Source organism: Xiphophorus maculatus, chromosome 2, assembly GCF_002775205.1.
Source record: "Xiphophorus maculatus strain JP 163 A chromosome 2, X_maculatus-5.0-male, whole genome shotgun sequence".
Lineage (NCBI taxonomy): Eukaryota > Metazoa > Chordata > Actinopteri > Cyprinodontiformes > Poeciliidae > Xiphophorus > Xiphophorus maculatus.
Genome location: NC_036444.1, coordinates 26,359,655 through 26,380,191, shown reverse-complemented (window position 1 = coordinate 26,380,191; position 20,537 = coordinate 26,359,655). Strand labels below are relative to the sequence as shown.

Sequence of the window (20,537 nt, the reverse complement as noted above, 5' to 3'; positions counted from 1 at the left end):
ATTTTTTTCTTCCTGTTTTTTTACAGTTATAAACATATATTTGCTTTCTTTCATTTGGAGAACTGCTAATGTGGGACAGAATGGCCGTGGACCCGGTATGGACCCGGATGAAAATGATCAGTGTTATCATAGCTTTGTTAAAATCTGTTAAAAATATGCACAAATTTTAATATAGGCCTGAAGATATTTCAAGAGAAGCAACCAATAAAAATGTTTTTCATCTTATTTATTACTAATAGTAGCAGTAACTGTGCAGCTACAATATTAAATATAAACAAATATAGGAATGTCAGCATTCATAATGTTTTTATAGCCAAACAGAGAGGCAGGGCCATGCTGAATATTCTCAAACATCCAGTTGAAAGTCACTCAACGTTGCACAGAGAGTGATTGACAACGCTAAGACCCGCCCCCTGGCTCTGATTGGCTGTTTTTAGTTCATACGGAGAGAAGAAAGGGGTGCTTGATTTTCTAAAAAAAAATGTAAATTACATATCATGGTGACAGTTTCAACAAATATGCAAAAAATATATTTTCTGTAAAAGTTACATACTGCAGCCTTAAATAACAGTCCTGTGGTTAGAAATGAAATGAGTTAGAGAAGGAGCTGTGTAACAGCACCACTGTTAGCTTGTCATGTTGTAATGTTTGATTAGATGCATGACAGGTGAACCATCTGTCATGGCTGAACGTTATGTAAACGCATCAGAGCCAAATTCAGTCACTAATTCAGGGAAGATCAATTAATCAGGCCTCTGCAGCAGCAGATCTGATTAAGGGGCGCATCAAAATGTAATAAAGTGTCATTAAACAGACACAGTCTCTTCTTCATTTCTTCTTTTTTCTCCACCATTCCGTCACTTTTCATTTCCTCTCTCCATCTTTCTCCATCCTGCATGATCACTGTAGCTTCTGTTTCCCTTTTTTTCCCTTTATGCCTCTGTGGCTTTTTGTTTGAATTTGCATTTTTCGTTCATCTGAATACTGCAGTTATCGTTTCCAGAATTTTGTTTAACTCTCATTTATAATTAGATTTTACCTAGAAATCAGCGCAGCTAGCTTTTTGTAAACACAGCTTCTATAGGTTCTACAGTGAACCCTCGCTATACCGCGGTTCACCTTTCACGGCCTCGCTGCTTCGCCGATTTTTTTGTGCAGTTTTTTTTCACAGTGCATTGTGTTCTGCGTCCTGATTGGCCAAACAGTCTCCGCGCTTCTTCTCTACCTGTGTGCCAATAACATTACGGTATTTAAATATACGTAATACAGCAAATTTTGGTAAATGTTTTTGCCCAGAAGATAAAAAGAGCGACAATAACTACCAATAATAACTATGTTCTTCTCTCAAAAAACACACCTGCACCACAGGCTTCAGAAGAAAAACCCACCAGAGAGCGGAGTCAGGCCGCAGCGTCACAGTCAGAGGAAGAGTGAAATACGCGAGTCACAATTTGTCCTACTGTACTTCGTATTGATGATTAAAATTATTATTTTACTGTAGTGATTTGTAAGAAAGCGTTCTATTTGTTTTAAAAAATGCTTAGGCCTGAAAACAGGTTTTGTTCTTTGGTTTCAATGTAGAGTATTTAATTATGCTGTATAATAATTGTAAAAATCTGAAGTATTACAATGGGGGTTTTTTGGTGATGCTTTCAATCACTTGTAACAATTACAAGCCAAGTTTTTCTTATTCACATGTTAAAATAAAAAACACTTATAAATAATAATTTAAAAAAAACAACTGAAAGTGGAACAATATCACTTATATCCAAACATGTTTAGTTTGCAAAACTGCCCCCCTCTCTAATACAATCAAATGAAATTATGAAAATGTTCCCACCTTCTTCAGAACAATGAGGGGGAAAAAATACATAAAGGAAGAAAAATAAAAAAAAATTTAAGGTACAGCAATCAGACTCTTACTGGTCGTTACCAATTTCCACTTTCCTTTAAGCTCTAATAACGTACAGTAGGTAAACTATAGACAACTTTCTGGCTGTGTTTTCTGGTTACTGTGTTTTCCAACCTGGATCTATTTCAAATCTGACTCTCAACTAAAAGGGGTTTCAGTTCCAACCTTTTTTTTTTTTCCGGCTGAAATACAAACAAAGGAAATGTAAGTCTTTGCATTTGTGTCCGTGCTAGTGTGAGCTCTCAGGCTGCTTTCATCTGGTCAAAATGTGCTTTGAGGGTTTTTGAGCAGGATTTGAGTGGAAGCTTTCAGCTGTAGGACAGAACTAAAATAAAGCACACTCTGTAGGTCAGCGAGAGGCAGCGACATGGCTCAGCCACCGCAGGAAAGCCATCTGAGTTAGATTCATTTAAATAGATTAATTATTTTACATGTACACAAGACCTGTTTTGTTTTAGAAAATTTATTTACTTAATATAGCTAGAAATCTGTCCATGCAAAATACTTTGAAAAGTGTCATCTACAAGTGGAACTGAAAACATTGGCTTTGTAGTGATTTCAGGTAAAAAAACAAAACAGTTTCAATATCAACATTTCTCATTTAAATCAAATGATTCAAGGCATTAGGGTGTATGAGGTAACACTTCAAAATGTTAACCAAACTTGATTATTAGTCTAACGAGATGGAACATGGTATTGGGCTCACAAGAACAAGTGAGTGCTCTGATTTATGCTGTATTTTGGACAAATTCACTTTTCTGTTATTTGTACAAATTGTGAAAATTTCACAAATCACAAACTGTTGTTTTAAAACATCTTTTATAAGGTAAAGTGTGAGCAGTTAGCTCGCATAGGAAGCAGATACCAGTTTTAGCATCGTTGGCGGTTAGCAGTTTGCCTGTGATGGTATTTTAATTTGGCCGGCAGGTCATTCGTGTCTTGTCAGCCAGTGTGTTTTCTCCTTCCAGAATACTAAAATGATAATAATTTTAAAAGTGTGGGCGGTTTCTTAAAGGCTTGTCGCCTATAAACATGCGTTAGCCAGCAAGCTAGCCCAACGAGAAGGATTTTTGTTAACGTAACAAACCTTCATTTGGTATAAAAAAAACTAACCTCTTGTTCTAAGCTTTGCCTCGGCTATTGAGAAACAATTGCTTCCTGTTGAAGTTTTAAATGATTGGATCTGATTTTACTGAATCGTTAATGTTTGGTTGTGACGTATCTAATGTGCTAGCTTGATGAGGCTTACGGGAAATGGTGTGTGCTGTGAACAACTGGGTGGAGAGTTGTGCTGCAACATCTTTGTCTTAAACTTTCCTCTTGCTCTGACTTTATTTGCTTGATATTTTGAATCGTGGCCAACACCGACTCAGTGTCTTCATCCATGTCCAGAGCCAAGAAACTATAAGATATACAAATAATTTACTTTTGCAAGCCCATAAAACAGCACCAGTGCAATTGTGTGTTCAGTCGTGAAGAGACCCAACATCAGAAATGGAAACTACAATGTTTTTCAGGCAAGGTTGGGACACTTATTTATTTATTTACACTAATTTATTACACTGCAAAGTTTGCAATTCACTTGTGGCAATGAAATATCAGTGAAAAAAACAGAATATATTGTTTTCATATAATACATCTGCACAAACAAGAATGCAAAAGTTGGTGTGCTACATCTGGTCATAAATGAGGAAACCCAAACTTAAGATTCACAGTTAGAAATTTTGTGCTGCAAATGTTCAAGCTGAACAACAGCCTGAAGCAACAACTTTCAGGAGTCTTACCGTCAACTTGCAGTTGCTAGGTAACAGTTGAAGAGGTAGCATTTTGCTGGACCTAAATGTTTCATGTTTCCTGTTGATGTGAGCAGGTTATAAATGTCACGGGTTAAGTTAGTGTACCTTAACCAGGCAGCGGGATCTTTTTGCCTTTAACATTTGGAAAGCATTGCTCAGTCCTCTGAGTTAAGCTAAGCTAATTTATTTCACCACTTTCCATCTGACATTGTTAAAAACCTTCAGACTTTAGTGTAAAAATATTAACCCTGAATAGCTCCCTACATAAGGAAAGAATTTAAGACATTAGTTATAAAACCATAAATTTATCACAGTCCAGAGCAGGTTTTAATCTTGTCCTTAGAAAAGTTAATGTGCTCCATATCTGGTAAAAAAAAAAAAAAGTTTCAATTTCAATTTCTAGTTATGTTGTAGCACTGACAAAGTAATTTCAATCACAGTGCAGAGAAATTGAAGATTACATTCCCACCCACTGTTTGCTAGAAACATTAATTATCTTGTTGCTTTGCCAACACAGAAAACAATACAACAAAGACAATTTCAGCTCTTCAGCAATGTAACATTAGACACAGGCAGGGTGTCAAATGTTTGCACCTACCTGCTTTATTAAAGAAGGCAATCCCCACCATTAAAGGATATAATTTGTAATTTCCTGCAGACATTATTCTATGCATCCATACATTTATGAGAATATCCCGGAGAATTTATGTATCAAACATTAGTTTTCTCAGCTTTATTTTAAATCGTATTTACTAGATATATCTGATCAAAAATGATGGCGCCGCTAATATTTTTGTGACAGATTTCTGCTCGTCCTGCACCAGAATATAATGGTTTTCTGGACACAAAGCATCACATAGCGACTAATAGGCGCTGTCCAATCCAGTAATCCATATCAATTAACCATGAAAGACGTACAAATAATTAACTATACTACAGTAAGAAATTGTAGTTTAGCCTCAGTGCTACATGAAGCTCATTTTGAAACAATGCAAGTAAAAAACAATATTTTGCAACAAGTAAATTAAGTCCAATGTTAGGTCTATCTATCTATCTATCTATCTATCTATCTATCTATCTATCTATCTATCTATCTATCTATCTATCTATCTATCTATCTATCTATCTATCTATCTATCTATCTATCCATCTATCCATCTATCCATCTATCCATCCATCCATCCATCCATCCATCCATCCATCCATCCATCCATCCATCCATCCATCCATCCGCATATGCTGCCCCCCTTACAAAATCCCTGCCCCCCCCCCACCCCCCTCCCTCCTGCCACCCCATACATATTTCTCTAGATCCGCCCCTGGTAGCATTACATTTGAGTGTAATAAATTATGTTTAAATATTGAAGACATTCTGTGAAGTTATTGACAGGAATTCCCTTATGCACAGAAGAAAAGTGTCTTATTGCAATGAGCTTGCTAAAAGCACGATTCCTCAGAGTGTTGGAAGCTAACGGCTAGTCAGTTAACGGCTAACTGCTTTTGCTAACAACTCAATCTGAAAATCTTCACAACAGTTGGACAGAACGGTATGTTTGTTGGTGTAAATTGTCTCTAATTTTGCAACATTTGGAGCATTTTGTTCTCAGCTGAGGTGTATTTATTTGCCCAGCCTGCTTTTCGTCAGAAACTTACCTCATAGAGTTGCTTCGATTCTTTCATGCATGCTTGAAAAATCCTTCAGTCTCCCATGGCTGTGGATTGCTCACATATTACGCCTTCTGCTCTTTCTGCTGTCGATCCGTGGCTGCGGGAGCGTCGAGTGTGACCCACATCCACAGCATTTCAAATAACTTCAATAAGTGTCAGGCACCGTCTTTTAGTAAAATGTCAAACTTTTATAGAAATGGCTCTTTCTGTGTAATTAAATCTCATTTCTGCCCTGTCTGTTCACAGCATTCCTCAGTTTTATTTATTTTTTTTCTGGATGAGCAGAAACGCTCTCCGCCCTGCTCACTCAAGGTCAAGGTTACAGCGTGGAATTGTGATGCATGTGCCATTTGCCTTAGATGAAATAATCCCTGTGCCATCACACTTAGATGACACTTCTGATCTTTGAATATGGTCTCCGTTTTTCATGACCCTTTTTTTCTCGCTCCAAAGAATTTCCACCAGGGTTAAATTCCCCTAAGGTTTTCACTAAACTGTTTATGTCTGCGTCATCATTAATAATTTACACTACTTCTCTGTATTTCCGTGAACCCTTTACTTTTATAGTTTATGGCTTCATTTCTCGCTTTTGATATCGCTTCAAAGAATTGGCCTATAGTTTGGTCGTTTGAATTGATACGCTGATATTTTTGAAGTTGTCACTTCAAAAGTTTATTATCCCTTGAACTGATCGACTGTTGAACTGTTTCCAGTGTTGCTCTGCAGTAAAATGTCATTTTGACCAATTGATATTAATTAGAACCTGGCAGAACTGTCTGGTTTTAGGACGATTTCAAACCTTATTATGACATGAAATCTTTGCCAATAAACTTTTTTTTTCTTAAACATTTGACGAAATGTAAAAAAAAAAAGTTTTAAGGTACTGTTTATAGTTGTTTACATTGGCTAATAACATAAGTATGCTATTAATTCATAAAGGTGAAGTATGGAACTTTTATAGAAAATATGATTTTTTTGTATTTGTTAAAACTATCATTATGTTGTAACAGTATAAGACAGGTAATCTGTGAAAACATTGAGCTCCTCTGCCTTCACCCAATTCTAGCTGCAGAACCATTAATGAAATCCACCACCAATCACAGCCAGGAGGCGGGTCTTAGCGTTGTCAATCACACTCATTTACATGCTGCTCAGACCCTTCCCCTTTCTCTCTGCTGTGCTACTGCTGGCTCACCACAATGTAGTCTGTTGTGAATGCTAATGCTAGTTAGCATAGCCAGCGGTGACCACAGATAAATAGTTTTCCTAGAACGGTGAGTTGTTTCTCAGCCATTAGCACAGTTAGCAGCATCTACATGAGGGTGATTGATGCTCCTCTTGTTTGAGAGTGGCTCATTTCTTCATACAGCAATAATAGCTGTCTCAAACCATGCTGTCCCGACATAGTAACCGTTTTAACAAATACGTAAAAAAACATATTTTTCTAAAAGTTACATACTGCTGCTTTAAAACTGCAAATAAATGAATTGAATTCTATTGTAAAAGCCTGTAGGGACATTGCTTTGTCGGTTTATATTTTTAATTTAATCTTTCTGATCTAAATTCCAGGTCCATTTCCTGCTGAATAGAAACACCACATGTCTGAAACTGTGTACACCAGTTCAGCCTACTTGAGCTTAATGTTTAAAGGTCAGATTAGTTTGAAAGAAAAGAAAGTAGGTAAATTAAACTAATTAAATTTTGCCTCCTCAGACTCTGCAATCAGAATCAAACCACTCCAATCAAAGCTGCCACACCCGAACTGCACTTTGACCAAAGACTTTTAAAAAAAAAATTGTGTCTGTGTGTTTTAATTAGACGATGTGTAGCGGTTTAGCTGCTCTGTGCGTTAGCACCGCAGTAAAGATGAACCGAGTCAAGCGAGTGCGTTCAGACTCGGGCGATGATGCAAGGAACTTTCTGATTCCTCCAACCGACCCCGGTTCTGTTTTTGTCAAGTGGACGAGCTTTACCAACCGCCAACTCAACGCTGACATTTAAAACAACTACACAAAGAACTCAACTTAGAAAAAAAATGAGAAAAAATGGAACTCGTTTGCACTTTTCAGCTCTTGACCTTTTTTAAAGTTTGCATGAAATCCTCCTGACAGCGGACAATGTCCTCCCACACTGCGGCACGCAGCAGATTTGCATTTGGAGGCAGAAGCTGATGCTAAAGAGAAAAAGCACAATTAAAACCCTACACAAAAAGTGTTTCCCAATTAGAAGGCATAATAAGACAGTCCAGGTTCTGACAAGATTTCGGACTAGAAAGTGTAAGTAATACTGAATTTATCTGAGAGAGGAACGTTTCGTTGCCTAATTACATTAAAATCTGTGATGGAGTTCAGCGTGGCAGAACCATTTGTTTTCGCTTTTCAAACTAATCAGACACTCAGCCAGCCGTCCCCATGCTGATATTTAAAGTCTCATCTGTTTTACTGCAGGAAGTTGTCTTCCGCCTCCATAGCCTCCTGCTGTACTTGGCAGGAAGGTTTTAGAAGTGATGAGGGAATAACAATGTAGCATGATATAAAGATCATAAAAGTTTATTTTACATGATTCTGCCCCTTTAAAATAAAGCCCCAACCTGGTGGCCCGCCAGGCTTATAATGCACTGAGGGAAACCCTCAAATCAAAAGGCTTCAAACCCAAAAACTTTGCATTATGTGGCCTTCTTTCTAGCAAGCATCCATAAATATCCAACATCTGTTTTAATGAAACAAGGATAATCGATCAATGCAAGTCATATTTGTGAGCAAGCGAGAGAGAGTCTTCTATTTCTAATTGAACCCTGAACATGGAGAATGAAGAAACAGATCCATCACTATCAGAGGCATAATGTATCAGCCATTAGTTTTCAAAAATGTTTTTTCCTGCTTTTTATCATAGAGAAAGAATTGTAGGACCATTGTGCAGCACGACTCGGGGGCGTCCGCATCATAAAGAAACATCTATTGAGACTTAGCTATTAGCATCTCGTTTTTACTGTCCGGTACACGATGTGGCTTGCATCTGTACAGTTTGATCCACCCTCACACACATTGCTGCTCAAATGAAGCTTTACATCAGCTTAGGCTGATAAATCTGCCTCTTTTTGTTTTTGCAGTTCTGCTGCTCAGGTTTTTACATCTCTTTGCCTGTTTTGACAACTTTACTCATAAAAAAAAGTGGCATTGCAGATTTTAGCAGACGGCATTTAAAAGCTTCAGTGCTTTTTAATTGGTTGAAAAATTATATGTTTCTCCGGTATATGATTTTTCTACATCAAAGGCCGTCGATGAAAATTTTACTGCCACTCAAGACGTACTTTTTCTCCTTCAAAGATCTAAATCACATCCAACTTCATTTTTCACTGTTGGTGAAAAATGAGAAGGCTTTGAGTGCAGTGCCTGTAGGAAGTACTCACCCCTTACCATTTCATTGCTACTGGCAGAATCAGCATAATTTTATGAATTATGAATTATGAATTTATTTTTTTTTACCAGAAAATGTACCAAAAAATTTCCTTTGTTGTTAAAGTGGAAACTGTTTAAAAAAAAAAAAAAGACAAGTAATAATATGCAACGTAAATTAAGTGATTACGTAAATTTTCACTCCAATCCACTCACTGCGATATGACTACAATGCTGAAGAGGTCAATGGTTTATCATCACACCTTAAGTCAAGCTTTGTCAAGTTTCATTTGTATACCACATTTCAGCAACAAGGCAGTTCAAAGCACTTTGCACCATAAATCCATAACACAGTAACCAATTAAGATGCATTACATTTTGTCAAATGCCATCATCAAGGAAATATACAACAAATAAATTGATCAATATTTCAGCAGTTATGAATCTAAAGTAGTTTTCTTTTTTGTTTTGTTTTTCTTAAATTAAAGCTTCTCAGTGTTTTGGCAGTTTTGCAGTTTTCTGGAAGTTTGTTGCAGCACAAAAACTGAATTCTGGGGGTGTGCCGTGGTGGCGTAGTGGTTAGCGTGACCCATATTTGGAGGCCTTGAGTCCTCAACGCGGCCGTTGAGGGTTCGACTCCCAGACCCGACGACATTTACCGCATGTCTTCCCACCTCTCCTTCCCCGTTTCCTGTCAGCCTACTGTCATATAAGGGAGACTAGAGCCCACAAAAGACCCCTTGGAGGGGTAAAAAAAACAACCTGAATTCTGGATCTACTAACTTTGGTTCCTTTTTCTCCTAAGCAGACAATAATCCAGTGTTTCATTGTTTGTCTGTTCTGTAAAGCCTTTCAAGCAGTCTTTAGTCTCTTCTTTTCTCTGCAGTCTCAAGGCTAGATTAGCTTTAGCTTAGCATATAACGCTACATATGCTACCACGACCTGCTGATTTGTTCGCTATTATATCTTACTTTACAGTCTATTCAACCGCTTCCTGTTATACGCCAGCTGCTTGAGGCAATTTATTTACACTAATGTGTCGGTACAAAAAAGGAAATGGATTCATTGGAAAGATTCCATTCATTGCCATTCAAGGTGTGTGTGGGTTTAGCTTGAAAGTGTGACACATCCTGGCGTCGGGTCGCTTTAAGTGTGAGAGGTTGGCAGCCTGTTCTACCCAGATCTTCAAACTGGCAGCTGCTTTTGCTTCCACACTAGGAGAACTGACTGCTGCTTGTCGACTAGCCGGGGAGGGAGGGCTTTTACAACCTAGAAATTTGAATAGAGCGTGAATTTTGTGGAGCACTTGTAGATTTGTTAAGCAGACCGACGACATTCCAGTAAACCAAAAGTGTGACTGTGGCACAATTAATCAGCTGTCTATTTCCGGGGCAGAGCAGTCTGACACTCGTTCCTTTGCGTGTGTGTGTGTGCAGGTTGCAGGGTCCTCGCATGATGTCCAGATTCACGGCTGAGCAGCTCTCCAGCACCACTGTGAGTGAGGCCTCCACCGCCATCACCTCCTCCACCGTGGACTCCGCCTCTGCCTCCAAGGTGGGTGGGCATGTCTGTGCTTGTCTATAAGATACTTGCTTGTTTTTGTGACATTCTCTGGTCGGCCGGAGCATGATGCTTGTAACTTTGTCCACGTGTAGCAAAGAGCGACATGGAGAAATTGACTGGTGCCTGGAATTGGACAATTTTACGTTGGCTGGATGTGAATTTTGATCAGAAATCTCAATCTGAGTAACTAAACCCAAAATCTGCTTTTTTGTTTGTGGCCAGAAGCTGTATAAATTGAGCTTTAAGGTGCTATAATTTGATGCTGTGCAAATTGTGACATTAAGGTGTTTAATCTTGTAATATTTGGCCTTAAACTGTCTTAGTGCTGCCCTCTTTGGGTTGGAGGCTGGCTACTGCAGTTGAATTTCCGATTTGGCTACAAACGGTGCAGCTCGGTTGATATCTACGTCTGTTTTAAGACGGCGGTAGAAACCCAAATGGAAGTACAGAGAACAGTGCAAATGTGAATTTGTGATGTCTAAAATAAAGGCTCACTTCACTGCTTCATGTACGGCGTCAGATTCCTGCCAAAAACTGTGAGGCTCTTAAAAGGCACACACCACAGCACATTTATTAAAACCTTTATTTAAGGTTAAATAAAAGTAAACTTTGACTTGCTGCGAACGTCACAGAATTTCCTAAAGAAGCTTTGAAGTTAAAGATCTCCGATTCAGATCACGCGTAGGTCCCGAGCCCTTCCGTCTTTGCCAAGCAGAGATGCCGCCGAGGCTTTTTGCTTCTGTTACTCTATCTCTTGCGCTTTAACACAGTCGTCTGCGTTTTCTCTGGCTTCTCCGGCTCCGTCAACAGGTGCCGCGCGGCCCAGATTGCACTCGTGTCATCGAGTAAGGCGCAACAGATGACAGAACATCCATCAAGACACCCAATCACGGCTTCCAAGCCCAAGTGTTTTATCGGCCCCGCGGCCGTCCCAGGTGCTCTGGCTCATCACTCCCCTACCTGTCATCAGATGGCGGTAAAATAAAGCCCACACTGACGAGAACAACTCTGAAGAAAGAGGCCTGTCTGAAGATGAATCATTGGTATCCCCTCTCACGCGACGCACCGCCATCTCGATTTGAAACCCGCCGTCTGAAAAAGTCATATCTATTCCTCCCCTGACAAGGCATCAGAGGGTGTGCTGAAACAGAAATTACCCACTTCCCCTCTGAGAGTAATGTGTCACAATTCTCTCCTCAGCTCTCGTCGTCTCCACATGTTGGAGTCACGTTTGGTTATTTTGTGGTTTTAAAGCAGCCTTCATAATATCTGGGAATGGGATTAATCAAAGTGACATGCAGAGGTCCCTGTTGCATGTTCTGGATTTATTTTTATTTTTATATATATATATATATATATTGGTGTATTCATATGCCTCCTCAGCTCCCTTGTCTTACTGTTTAGTAACAGTAAGACAAGGTATAAAACAGTAAGACAAGGTATGTTTAGTAAACACTGTTTAGTGTTTTCAGCCTAAGAAATAGGCGTGTTGAACAGTAGTACGTGGTTTATCTACTTTTAACTTTAAGAATTTAGAAAAAAGAACCAATCTGACAAAAAAAACTCCCTCACATTAATGTATATCTTTAATTAAACCTGTTGTGAGTATGTTTACTAACTTGCCATATATGCTGGAGTGCTGTAAAAATGTAAAATGATGACCTAAAAATGCAAAGCGACGCACCTTTGACTTTATATGAAGTCTCTTCTCCTTTAAAGTTTGCATCGCTTTCCAATTTATTCATCTAGGAATGCAGTTTCAATGCTCCATGAGCAACAATTACTGGGACAATTAATCAAGCCAAATTAGTTATTGTGACAGGCCTATGTGCACTGCCAGTCAGATGGCTGAAAGAAAGCTTCGACACAAATTTCCCTTGATAGCTAGCGAAACTGTTCAGAAAACATTGCTTTGATAAAATAGTCATGATGCGAAGCCTAGACCATCACTCTTGGTTCTAAATGCTGTGATACAATGATATCCTTATTGATATGGTATTATTATTATTATTATTAGCTTTCTCTTTAGCTTTGTTGGTATGGTAGTATCAAACTACTTTCAAAAATTGTTGTTTTCATTTGATTACAAGTATTTTAAAGGCGGGATTGTTCCTGAGTAACCGGCCAGAAAGATAACCCGGACACACGCACACACACACACACACACACACACACACACACACACACACACACACACACACACACACACACACACACACACACACACACACACACACACACACACACACACTCACTCTGTCACTTTGGGTGTCAGACGCAAACTGGTGCATGGAGACAGATCTAGTCCACCAGCCTAATACTTCTTGCCTTTTTACGGGAGGCTTTGATGGGATGGGAACGAACAGATTTAAGAACCTCCGTCATCAATGCTTTGAAACGCTTCTCTTTGAATTTCTCCATCTGGGTGTTTCTGGAGCCAGGAACCACCGTAGACGGACATCAGAGACTTGAATTTGTATATTTGAAATATGAAAGTCTTTTTGGGAAAGACTGGGCGATGCGAGTGAATCGAGCGTCTAATCAAATGAAAGACGGACTTTGCAGTCAACAACAGACATTCCTGCATTTTAGGATTTAGAAGTCCATCACATTGGACTAAAATCACAACTTTTAAGCTGTTTAGATGGACATGAGTTAGTTTAAAAAATGAAGAAAAAGGCAACTGCTTCTTCTTAAAGCAGTTTTACCCCAGGTACAGTATTTTACATTCGCAGCTTTAGAGAAACTCTTTAGCTAATCTGGGCTAACACTGAATTTTTTTGGGAATGTTGACAAATTTTATGGCCTGGCAGTCGCGATCTGAAGGTGCCAAATGGAATTTTGGTGAATGCCAAAATTCTTATACTCGTTGCAACAATGACCCAGTTAGGGCTGAAATGATTAATTATGATGAATCAATTATGGTTATAATAATCAACTAATTTAGTTATCGATTAATTGTTAACAGGAGTACACGGTCTCAAAAAAGGCCATTTGCTAAAAGAATAACGTCAAAGTAACTAAGGCAAGATTTACAAAAACATATACATTTAGCATCTTAAACTCAAAATAAGTTTTTTTTTAATTTAACAAAAATTAAAGGTAAATATGTTCTGCCTGAAATTCCTCAAGTGGCATTGTTTTAGCTTCCCCAAGTTCAAATTCTGTAAATAAAATCTTCTGTTAAGCAATTATTAGCCAATTATTAATCAGTCAATCGAAAAAATATATATCAGCAGATTAGTCATACACTGATGTTGAGCCTTTTCACAAATTGATGTTTGAAGTGTTTTTGTAGCTGCACTTCCATACTTTGCTATAAATGAGCAAGGCTCACTAAAGAAATGCTACGCTGCCACATGTTAAGCAATAAAGTGTGAATTTTATCATCTTTAAAAGAAATGGAATTATTTATTTTTATATTTAAATGTATTTCTAAAATTATAAAAAACATTAAATGGAAAATCTGCTGAATGTTTTCCATTTTTAATCAGATTAATTGATTAATTAGCAGAATAATTGATAAATTAACCGATTTCTAAAATAATCATTGCAGGCCCAATAAGTTACTTGATCTCTTGTGGCCAACACATAATGTTCTGCTTGTGCTGCACTCACCTCGGCATTACACATGCTTAAAGTAAATCTGACATATTATCTGATTAATTTAGCTAGTAATTATTTATCATAACAAGATGATGACTAGAAATAATATATTTTATTTCTTTGGATTTATACCTGTGTAAAAGGCACCTTTGGGTAAGCCACCATGCATAGGAAGATTCTTTATGATTACTGTAGCCCGGAGGTAATGCCTTTTGCATCTACGGCAGATGATTTTCTTTTCATCATCTCTCTGTTCCCGTAGCGTCTTGTAGAGTGTGAGATAAATGCTTATGGGATGCAGATAAGAAAATTAAGAGATACGTCTGAGGGTCTACTTTTAATTGGTTTTCCTTTTCAGTCCAACAAGCTATAGACGTGTAGCTCCTGTTATATTTTGCTCATTTACACCTATAGAGGCCAAGAGGAATTGCGAATCAGCTCAAAAATAGAGTATTTTATTAACCCAAAATTTTAAACCCGCATATTCTATTTTGTTGTGCAAAAAGCTACCTGGGCAGTGATTCTGTCTGCTAAAGAACCCAGACTCCCTCCACGCTGCCACTCTTTGTCCCCCGGTCAGCTCGCGGGTCGGGACTCACATTAAGCGTCGACTCCTGTAAGTGCATCACAAACAAGAGCTCTGAAGGGGACGGGAAGGCATTACTCTTGTTTAATTACTTTGCCTAGGGGAATTAAACTGGCAGCGGTGTGGTCTCGGGACGGTCCCTCTTGGCTTTCAGCTCGCCTAATTGTGTGCCACTCACATAATAAGTAGCTGTTTAGACTCTCAGTCACTCACCTACAAGACAGAATGCTGCTGCACCGCAGGGACCAGTGGCTGTTCCACAAAATTACCCCTAGCCTAAAAATAGACCTCCGCATTGCACACACACACAGAGACAATGGAAGGCATGCCACATGTACGTACTTGAACATGCTTAATATTTACCGTGTGGCAATATTGTAGTGTCTCTGTGTGTGTTGTCCTCCCTCTCCCTCTAATTAGTGAGTCTGTTTGCTTCTTTCCAGCTGTGGAACGGCAGACATTCATGCTCACATCAAGCAAACATTCACCTCTAGCACTGATGTTGGGTATGGACGTCTGGGGAATGTCGTCTTTCTTCTGAGATTTTAGAATACTGTAGGCCTGTTGCAATTAATCAATTAATCGCACGATAAATTCAAATGAGCTCTACAATTTACATTCTGATCATAATTTTTGAAGGGCAACTGTTGTTTACATGATCCATTTAATTTATGGTTTCTGCTGTGTGTTTTTTGTTTCTGTTTTACTTAGTGTTTTTGCTTGTCACGTTTTATTTTGAATATTTGAAATTTCTTCCAGTTTTTAGTGGCTAGCAGTACTTGCCAAGTTTTTTTTTTTTTTTTTACAAAATTAAAGTGTTTGGCCTTCGAGAAAGCAAACTTGCATAATTGTGTCTGAAAATGGTCTCAAAACGACATTGTTTTTTTTTTTTTATCGCAATAATTTCTGGGACGATAAATCGTCCCAGAAATTTATTGTGTCAGGCTTTGATGTAAAGTGATTTTGTGACAGTGTATAAGTTAGATAACATGTAGGATGTATTGAGTTATAGTTGTATTGCTAAAGCATTACCTAAGTAAACTTTAAAAAAATCCCCAACAAACAAAGTATAATTCATAAAATTTTCACAAAAAACCTGCAAAACGTTTACATATTTTAAAAAAAATTACCAATCACTTTAAAATAAAAATAATTTCCACTCTTCATTCCTTAGATAAATAGTCGCATTTTTTATACATTAGAGTGAAAATACATTGCAGTGTGTTCAAAACAGACAATGCAGATTGGTAGTTGCTGGAGTTTTTATATGGAGTTCCTCAGAGTTGAGTGTTTGGAACAATGTTGCTTCTTTTTCATATCAGTGATGTGTGTAAAGGTTTTATACCGTCAGCAGATGATCGGAAATGTATTTTGCTGTGTAAAGAACATAAATCAGTCTAGAGCTAAATATCTGGTTTGTGTTAAGACATTGACTTTTAATCTAAGTAAAACGATTCTCCGTCAACCATTTTAACAACTTAAATTTTGATGATTCGGTTTTGTCATTTCCTTTGTCCTTTTCACTTTATTTACGTTTAATTCCCCTTTTCACTTTAACCTTCCTCTTTGCTGTCTCCTCTCCTTTGGATTCTTACAAAATACAAGCTGATTCTCTTTAAATCTCAGTGAAGGCACTGCAGCCGCACCAGTTAGTTTCTCAAGGGGAATTATATCTGTTGAGGATACAGGCACTTCAATACGCACATGCTATTATTAGAAAGGAATGCGTGCTCTTTGTCAGCTATCTTTCATATACATAGCATGTTGGCCTCATCCGTCATCACCAGAGCCTGTCACCACCGATAGTCAAGTATTCAGAGTCACTCACTAAACTTTCCTGTCAGCAGTTTTGTACAAATAAAAATGAATAAATGCATTTGTAAGCAGATGGTTTTACTTGGACACCCCTAAATAAAATTCAGTTCAACCAATTACCTTTAGGAGTGACCTAAACAGTAGACGGTGTGTAATTTAATCCCAGCATTCAGCTGTTAGAAGGTTGTTGAGAACATTAGTAGCATCATGAAGACCAAGGAACACAGCAGGGAGAAAGTGGAGAGGTTGAGTCAGTGGAAGTTTATAAAACAATGTTCCAACATGCAGATCACATCAGAAAAAGCCAATTGAAACATCAGAAAATGGAAAGAAAAACATTAAGCTGAGAAACAGCCAAGTAGCCAGCAGTAAATCTGGAGGAAACTCGGGTGGGAGAATCTGAATCGATTGGGAATCTGTTGTCAAAAGAAAGCTGTGAATAATCCAGTTTGTAGTTTGCTACAATCCCTTGTAAGAGATGCAAAAGGGGAAAAAAAGATGTCAAAGAAGGTAGTTGTGTCAGATGAAATGGTAGTGGCAGTGTTGCAACCAGTTGAATTTGCTAATTGAAAGCCAAGTGAGTAATCCTCCCGCGGACTTAAGAGACGGGATCATTTGGAGCTTTTTACTCTGTGCAGGGTCTGGTGGGGTGGCACTGACCCCGTGTGTGCTTTTACAAGTTTTTATTTGTAAAAGCAAATAAAAAACTTAAATTGACGGTCTGACGGGACATGTCTGAACCCCCCCACCCCGGCGGACCATGTCAGCTGAGCATCGCACTGAGACCATGGGATGGTTAAGCTATTATTAAAAGAAGCTTGTAAATATATATATCTTTGCATTTGTACTTTCAAATATGATGAATTATTTACTAAAGAACTTTTGTCTTATTGTATTATTTTTAATAATCATTTTTGTAAGGCAGCCGGTTTGGATTTGGTTAGAAACCCCAGATTTTCCTTCATGCAATTTCCACTTTACAGCACCTTTATTATTTTTTTTTACCTTCAATAAAAATAGAAATTTGAGCGTTTTGAGTAAAAATTAATAATGACGTAGAATGACTAACCTAGATCCTTCACCTTCTAATGCCGTTTCAGTTGACATTAACGTTTTTCTTTATCCATCCATTTTCTTACACCCTTATCCCAGTTGGGTCAGGAGGGGTGCTGGTGCCTCTCTCCAGCTGTCAACAGGCGAAAGGCGGGGTCACCCTGGACAGGTCGCCAGTCCATCACAGGGCAACTATATAAAAACTTGCAAACCTCATATTATTTAAGGCTACTGATTTAATATCGTCTGCATAGTGATCCTTTGAAAGCCTGTTAGATGAACACGGAGTCATGCCTGAGGTTGAGCTGTTTTGAATAGTGGGAATAATTTGAGTGGATAAAACGGTTTTAAGTTGTAGCCCAAAAAACTTTTAGCTAAAGCTGTCATTAAGAAGGTTGTACAAATTTTCAGACTTTGCCATTTACAAAAGTTTAAAAAGGTAGATGACATTTTTTAACCATTTCAGGGGCATTAGTGCGTTTGTGAGACATACAATATAATATACTGCAGTCACCATGGATTCTCAGAGTTACTGACTCGCTTTCTTTGATGTTACCTCCATTAACCTCTGACTTTCACTTCACAGTTCTCCTTCTCACCCAGGATAGAGAAATTTTGTCTTTGTTTGACAAATGTTATAGCAACAGTGACTCTCACTGTCAGGAGTCAGGGTAGAAAATTGTCTGTCGCCGAGTAATGACTATAATTAGACAACAATTGGGGCAGAAAAAGAGAGGTATCAAAAAAAAAAGATAATGATGGCGTGGATGAAGGCCTGTGCTGGGCTGCTGTAAGTGAGATTGAATGCTCTGATTAAGAGCAGAGCGCCAATTATGTCCCACTCGGATAAGTCAGATCTCTTCCTTTTAATCTCAGCTTCTAAACCACAGATTAGACACAGAAGTTTAGCATTTAGAGCAAAAATGCACATGCTTATCCTGTTTTTAACTTATCCTTGATGCCATGGAAGGTTTTCTTGACTTGACTGAATTACTCCTGGTTGTTTGGGTTTTGTGTGTTGCAGGCCTCTAGATCCAGTGGGAAGATTCACAGCTTTGGGAAAAGAGAACAATCCATCAAGAGGAATCCTAACGTCCCAGTGGTGGTCCGAGGATGGCTGTACAAACAGGTAGACGACCCCCCTGCTCAGACATCGCAGTCCGTCTCCTCATGTTCAGGACTTATTTTAGGACCAGCGTGTCCACACATCCTGAAAAAATTATTTGTTCTTTTTCACCATTAAATCATTTGTTCATCATTCCAACCTGGGTCCTCCACATTTTCCTCACCACCTCTACAACCGCACTTCATGACAATACCTTTGTGCAAATGAAGTGGCTTATCAGTGCTTACCAACAACTAACACCGATATTACTGTGGAATATTGTAGGAATTGATGCATGGTTGAAATACCTCACAGCAGACTGCACAACTTTGTATGAACGAAAAAAAAGCAGATTCAAATGTAGGAAATGCTAAAGTGGTGAAATAATGGGAACCCCATAGGCATGACCTTTGTCATAATATAGGCATATCATGACACCTGTTTCACAATTAACCACGGCCTACATGCCATCTTTAAAAATAAACATTTTGATGAAGTCTGTATATTATTCAAAAACATGAAAAAAGTTTTCCGACTGTCTTATTAAAAGAAAAACAGTCAATTTCCAAATTTTTCAGATCATCAATTATTTTTTATTTTGTTGGCCAATTTTTTATTTATTTTTTTTACCATTCTTGAGTTCAGGGATCGAACAAAGTCATTTCAAGGGCAATGAATGGCTCTCAGGCCCCACTTTGGACACCCAAGAGGCTTGGATTGGACTACACTGTAACCATGATGATACAGGATCATGCTGCTGTTGATTGGATCGCCATCTTAACCAGCAGCGAATTTGAGAAACATGTATTATCTCTTTACACCTGTATTCTTATTATTATTTTATAGATGTCCCCTCCTCCACCAAAATCCACTCCAGTTGGGTCAGTAAAGTTTTGGCTTTTTCCCCGCAGCCCACTTTTACTCCTCCCTGATTTATTCCGTGTACTTTGGAAATGTGGAGCACCTGGTGTTTGATCGCGTTTGCTTATTTAAAGTTCTACTTAAAATAACCGGCGCTTGGCACCGCCCCGCCGGAAAGACGCCTGGCCTCGCTACAATACGAACGGTGAGACGACGAGAATCAGACGGCAACATACAGTGGCACACGCATCACTATGCATGACGCCTATATCACAATTACAACACGTCGTCCCTCACACTCGGGTCAGCGTCTCTGTGGCCAGGCGGACAGTGTGTTTTATTCCCTTCATCTGCCCACACCGCAGATACCTCACATTTTCTACATTTTGAGCAAATGGGACGAGTATTTATAACTTTGTTTGAGGTTGGAGTTTTTTTTTTCCCACTTCTGCTGTGTCACCTCTCCTCTTTAAATGGCTCCATTTTTAGCAGGCGAACATACAGGATGAAACAAGCAGCGGATAAAAGCAGCGAGCCAGAAAACATTCCCTGCTTGTGTCCGGCTCACTTTTCCTCTAATAAAGACGGTTTCTCTCCATGTCTGCTTGGTCTTGTCACAAATTCCTTTTTTCCCATCATTTCTTGCTTCTGACACTCTGTGGACTTTGCAGTACATTATTATTATTATTATTATTATTATTATTATTATTATTATTATTATTATTATTATTATTATTATTCATGAGTGTTTTGCCTCTTTTTTTTCCTCTGCAGGACAGCTCTGGGATGCGCCTTTGGAAGAGGAAGTGGTTTGTCTTGTCTGATTTCTGCCTTTTCTACTACAAAGGTGAGTCTGTGCAGCATGAGCAAAGCATGTTTTTTTTACATGGTATACAACTACAAAAACATAATGAAATAATGATCAAATAAGTAGCAGGTGTCAATGGAAAATAAAAGAGAAAATGTGGTGGAGGACAAATTTGTAGCTTTAAGCTGGAATTTTAGACAGTATTTAAACATTGCCAAGTTAGGTGGATAAAAGGAAAGAACAGAGCAGAAATACACTGAATTTCCTGTTATTTGTTTAAAAGTAGCAGTCAGAACGATCAGCCAACACGCCTCCATAAAAAATATATAATTTCTTTTCTGGAAGCATCCCATCCACTACAAAAACACA

General features: G+C 38.4%; 1 protein-coding gene across 6 annotated transcripts in view; it reads left to right on the top strand.

The window, feature by feature from the left end:
- Positions 1–20,537, top strand: part of LOC102225561 (pleckstrin homology domain-containing family A member 7-like) — a 137,023-nt gene that overhangs the window by 73,022 nt on the left and 43,464 nt on the right. For all 6 annotated transcript variants that reach the window (XM_023350242.1, XM_023350248.1, XM_023350266.1 and 3 more), the window contains 3 exons: positions 10,208–10,325; positions 18,419–18,523; positions 20,135–20,207. In XM_023350242.1, coding sequence (XP_023206010.1) covers positions 10,208–10,325; positions 18,419–18,523; positions 20,135–20,207 — 296 coding nt within the window. The remainder of the gene's footprint in view (positions 1–10,207; positions 10,326–18,418; positions 18,524–20,134; positions 20,208–20,537) is intronic.